General features: G+C 47.3%; 1 protein-coding gene across 1 annotated transcript in view; it reads left to right on the top strand.

Moving 5' to 3' along the window:
• MEIOSIN (meiosis initiator) overlaps positions 1–5,428 on the top strand; it is a 31,051-nt gene that overhangs the window by 4,972 nt on the left and 20,651 nt on the right. Inside the window, exons 2-3 of the mRNA XM_042781242.1 lie at positions 2,187–2,208; positions 3,449–3,556. Of these exons, the coding sequence (XP_042637176.1) occupies positions 2,187–2,208; positions 3,449–3,556 (130 nt within the window). The remainder of the gene's footprint in view (positions 1–2,186; positions 2,209–3,448; positions 3,557–5,428) is intronic.

Here is a 5,428-nt window from a genome sequence, read left to right as displayed (position 1 = left end):
AAAAAAAAAAAAAAAAGATTTACAGGCTTAGAAACACTATGGGGCCGTTCTACTCTGTTCTGTAGGGGCACTTTGAGTCAGAATCGAATCTAAGGCAGCAGAATTGGTTTGGGTTTTGCTTCTGAAAAGACTGACAGCCTAGGAAACCCTGTGGGGCAGTTCCACTCTGTCATATGGGCTTGCTGTGTGTAGAAATGGACTTACAACACCTAATAGCAGCAGTCACCCTTTTGCTCCCTTCGGATGTTTTTTTTTCCCCCTGGAACTTCTGTGTTTGCAAAGGAGATTCTCCTGGCACTTTATAAAACCCAGGGTAAACGTGTGGGGATGATAGTTGATATTAAACCCATTTTTCTCAGACATGGTCAAATAGCACCTTGAACTTAAATAGTCCGGATGCTGTTTTCTTTTCTTGCCTTCCATGTTGTTTCTCTCTGAGGCTCTAGGGGACTCTCCAGAATAGAAGGAAAGTGGTGTGCAGAAAATAAACAAAAAGGCAGGTTAGGACTTTCGAGGTCAGCATGCCCAACTTTTCTCCAATGATAGCACCCCAGCACCCCTGTCCCTCAAAGTTATAGTTTCTATCAAACAAAAAGGAAAAAAAAAAAAAAAACTTGCCTCCAGTTTTTTCTGACTCACAGCGCCCCTAGAGGACAGAGTAGAACTCTCCCATCGGTTTCCAAGGCTGTCAATCTTTGTAGAAGCTGACTGTTTTTTCTTTCTCCTGCGGAGCAGCTGGTAGGTTCAAACCACTGACCTTTTGGTTAGCAGCCAAGTGTTTAACTGTTGTGCCACCAGGGCTCCTTACCAGGAGGGTATTAAAGACCAGTTTGGTGAATTTGTTCTTTTCCTTTTATTCCTTCATTCAATTGACTGATATATGTGGCCTCATAGTGGTTTTGAGGGTGTGAACTAATGCCATCCTCTGCATAAAGTCCTTTAATGGTTTCCCACCGATCTTAGGATAAAGGCAAAAAAAATGCTCTGTACCTTAGGCCTATGGGGTCCTGTCTCATCTGGCTCCTCTTTTCCAGCCTCATGGCCCTCCGTAGACACTCCTTGGAATCCCCTGTGTTCTTTCCTGCCACAAGGCTTATTCACGTGTTTCCTCCCTCTGGAAAGTTATTCCCTCTTCACCTGTACATTTCCACTCAACCTTCAGACCAGATTCAGACCGGGTTTGCTGTCTCAAGGAATTACAGGCTTTCCTACCACTGAGTCCCACGTCCCCTTTGTCCTGGTCAAGGTCAGCTTCCTGGGTGCAGGACCTGTGCAGTCACACAGGACCCTGCACTTAGACTGATGTTTGATCTGATGCTCTGCTGGGGCCATCCAGAAATTCTTCGTTTTTGAACAAGAGGCCTCACAGTTCCATTTACAGTGGACTCTGCAAATGATGTAGCCATTTCTGGTCCAAGTTGTAATTGTTTGTTTGTTTTTATGACGATTTGGTTTATGACTTGATCCCCCACTGTCATGTGGGCTCTAGAAGAAACAGCTGTACTTATTTTTAAAACTTTTATCTCTGTCATCTATCATAGTGCCTGACACATAGAAGGTGCTAAATAAATAATTGCTAGATCCTTTTAGGATAATAGTCTAAACAGTTCCTCAAACCAAAAACCAAGCTCACTGCTGTCACTCGATTCTGACTCCCAGTGAGCCTACAGGAAAGAGTAGAACTGCCCCATAAGGTTTCCAAGGCTATAATCTTTACAAAAGCAGACTGCCACATATTTCTCCCACAGAGTGGCGGGCGGGTTCAAACTGCTGACATTTAGGTTAACATCCAAGAGCTTAACCACTGTGCTACCAGGGTTCCTTGGCGCATAGTTGTTTTTATGTGCCGTTGAGTCGGCCCGACTCATAGCGACCCCTCCTTGGGTTTCCGAGGCAGTATCACTATGGAAGTAGATTGCCCCATCTTCCTTCCGAGGAGCGGCTGGTAGGTGTGAACCACCAGCCTTCTGGTTAGCAGTCAAATGCCTTAGGTACTATGCTACGAGAGCTCCTTTGGCACATAGTAGGTGCTCAATAAGTAATTGCTGAGTTTTCTTTTAGGGCAAATTTCTTTTAGAATCTTTTAGGAATTTAGAGTTGAGGTGAGTTAAATGTGTCTCCTGCATCACGCCCTCATCTCAGGGGTGATGGCTGAGTCTGACTCTTCCCTCTTTTCATGTGTCCAGCACGGGGCCTGGCAAAGAGGAGGTAGCCGTTCATGGGTATAAGTCAGAACTAAAAATACACCTGTGATCAAGTGAGTGTTTGGGGCTTTGTTATGCTGCAAGTGACATGAAGTGTGGAGATTCAGAGTAGGGGAGAAAGGCAAGGGGGAGGAGGGGCTTCCTGGGCAGGTAACAACTGCACTGGCCTCTGAAGGAAGGAAGCATAAGGATCAGTGGAGATGGCAGTGGTTGGGACTGCCAATGGAGTAGCAGGAAGAGTGGCCCCTGGGGGCAAAACTCTAGAGCCTTTGTGTCTCCATGTGTCAGAAGAGAGGTGTGGAGGGCTGTGTGTGCCAGGTATGCAATGAATTATAAATCCAAGGGTTAGGCCCCAGAAATTCAGCAGTTTCCCAGGAGTCAACTTCTTTATGCCTTTATTTATTCATTGAGCAAATGTGCAGTGAGCTCCTGTAGGGTGTCAGACCCCATACTGGGTGTCAGGCCCCACAGTAGGTACTAGGGATGCAGAGTTGCTCCCACCCAGCTAACAACCTAGGGCAGGGAGCAGACAAGTGTGTGAGAACAGGCAGTTTGCTGAACTACTTCACCTGTCCTGAGGGATGAGGGTTGGTTGATAGAGAATCAGAGGAGGTAAACAGTGAGACCAGAAGGGTTAGCAGACCCAGACCGTGCAGGGCATTAAAAGCCACATTACATTTTCACTTTAAGAGAGTGAAAAGGAAGGTCTCCTTTGTTGTTGTTTGTTTTGTGGTAAAATATGCACGCACATACACACACACACACACACACATACTGCCGTCAAGTCGATTCTGACTTATAGCAACCCTATAGAATGGAGTAAGGAGCTCTGGTGGCGTAGTGCCTAAGGCATTTGACTGCTAATCAGAAGCTTGGTGGTTCAAACCCACCAGCCACTCCGCAGAAGGAAGACTGGGCAATCTACTTCCATAAAGATTTACTGCCTCGGAAGCCCAAAAGGGGTCTCTATGAGTCAGAATCTACTCAATGGCAGTGAGTTCGGTTTTGGTTTTAACCCAAATTAAAGGAACTCTGGTGGCTCAGAGATTAAGCTGTCAGCTACTAACCAAAAGGTAGGTGGTTTGAACCCACCAGCTGCTTTGTGGGAGACAGATGTGATAGTCTGCTTCTGTAAAGATTACAGTCTCAGAAACCCTATGTCCTGTAGAGTTGCTATGAATTGGAATTAACTCAATGGCTGTGACTTTGGTTTGTTTTTTTTTTTTTTGGTTGACCTAACTTAGCTCTTGTCCTCAAATAGGAAGCAGAGGAAAAGCCACACCAGCAAACTGCAAGAGCTGGCATTGCTGCTACCTGTGCCCCTGAAGACTGGAAATAAAAAGCTCACTAAGGTATGGGGTCTAACAGAGGAGGCGGACCTGGAGAGGGAGAGAGGAAAGATCTTAAATATCACTCAGTGATCGAACCTCCCTGCCTTAAGCAGCCTGGATAGAACTGATGGGAGAGTATGTCGTCTGGGATCGGAATTTCTGGGAGTCTGGGAGTCCATGACTAGAAGGCTGTCTGGGGGATTTTTTCTTGCGAAGGAAGCAGGGGGAAGTGGGAGGGGAAATCAGGCAAGATGCTGGGTGAAGAGCTCAGCTTTGAGAGCCCAACAGGCGCGAGTGTGTGATCTCTCCAGCTCCACGACCACGGAACTTTGGGCAGGTTACTGGGCACGCTTGACTTCTCTGGGCCTCAGGTTTCTCAGCTGTAAAATGAGGAAAATAACTTCCAGCTACAGAAGGAGCCCTGGTGGTGCAGCTGTTAATTACTTGGCTGCTAACTGTAAGGTTGGCAGTTTGAACTCACTGAGAGGCTCCATAGAATAAAGACTTGGTGATCCGCTTCGGTAAAGATTAACTAAAAAAGCCAAACCTACTGCCTTGGAGTCTATTCTGACTCACAGCGCCCCTAGAGGACAGAGTGGAACTGCCCCACAGGGTTTCCAACGCTGTCTATCTTTATGGAAGCAAAGCCCAAACCAAACTCACTGCCGTGGAGTAGATTCTGACTCACAGCGCCCCTAGAGGACAGAGTGGAACTGCCCCACAGGGTTTCCAAGGCTGTCAATCTTTACAGAAGCCTACTGCCTCACCTTTTCTCTGCTGGAGCAGCTGGTAGATTCAACCACCGACCTTTTGATTGGTAGCCAAATGCTTTAACCACTGCACCATCAAAGCTCCTTCTGTAAAGATCACACCCAAGAAAACCCTGTGCGGGCAGTTCTGCTGTCCTGGGATGGCACACAGTAACAACCACAAACACACGGAGAGAGGGGTCCCCGGGTGGGGCAGGTAGTTGACACACCTGGCAAAAGGCTGGAGGTTCTAGTCCACCCACAGGCACCCACAAAGAAAGGCCTGGTGATCTATTTTAGAAGATCCAGCTGTTGATATCCGTGTGGAGCACAGCTCCATTCTGACACACGTGGGGTCTCCGTGAGTCAGAACGGTCTCAGTGGCAACTTGTGTTGTGAGATGGCTCGACAGCTGACAGCCCCAGTACGTGGCATGCTCTGAGTGAATGTCATTCCCTCTCCTTGCCTCTTGTTTGGTCACCTGTGCCTGTCATCTCCACAAAGCGGGAGTGGATCAGGCTTCTCCACATGCCCTGTGGCTGCCCCGTTAACACCTAGTGCTGAGCTCAATACCTGCTCCCAGTGGGATGACTTCTTGTGAGACTTGGAGACTTGAAGCTGAAGCTTCGTGTCTGTCTGGTCATTCACAGATGTTCCCTCGATCTGTTTTCTCTTGTTCATTCATTCATTCACTCATTCATTCCTTCATTCATAGCCACTTACAGGAAGACTGTTGGTTGCCAGAAGCTGTTCTGTTTGCCGCAGGGAAAGCAGCCCCATGGACCGTGATTCTACTCATGGCATTACTATGAGTCCCGGTCGACTTGACAGCGACTCCTCAGTTGGCCTTTTTTTCCCCCTAGTGTTTCAAACAATATTTTATTGTGTTTCCAAGGAAGGTTTACACAGAAGTTTAGGTTCCATTCAACAATTTCTACACAAATTATTGGGTAATGTCGGTTGCATGCTTCACAGTGCGTGAACGTTCCCATTATCTCTGTTCTGGTTGTTCCATTTGGTTGTTGTTGTTATGTGCCGTCGAGTCGGACCTGAATCATAGCAACCCCTCCTTGGGTTTCTGAGGCAGTATCACTATGGAAGTAGATTGCCCCATCTTCCTTCCGAGGAGTGGCTGGTGGGTTTG

The sequence above is a fragment of the Orycteropus afer genome, unplaced genomic scaffold, assembly GCF_000298275.1.
Source record: "Orycteropus afer afer isolate SDZICR_OR568_19922 unplaced genomic scaffold, OryAfe1.0 scaffold00099, whole genome shotgun sequence".
NCBI classification, from domain to species: domain Eukaryota; kingdom Metazoa; phylum Chordata; class Mammalia; order Tubulidentata; family Orycteropodidae; genus Orycteropus; species Orycteropus afer.
Note: the sequence above shows the minus strand (reverse complement) of the source record. Positions and strands in the feature narration are given on the sequence as shown.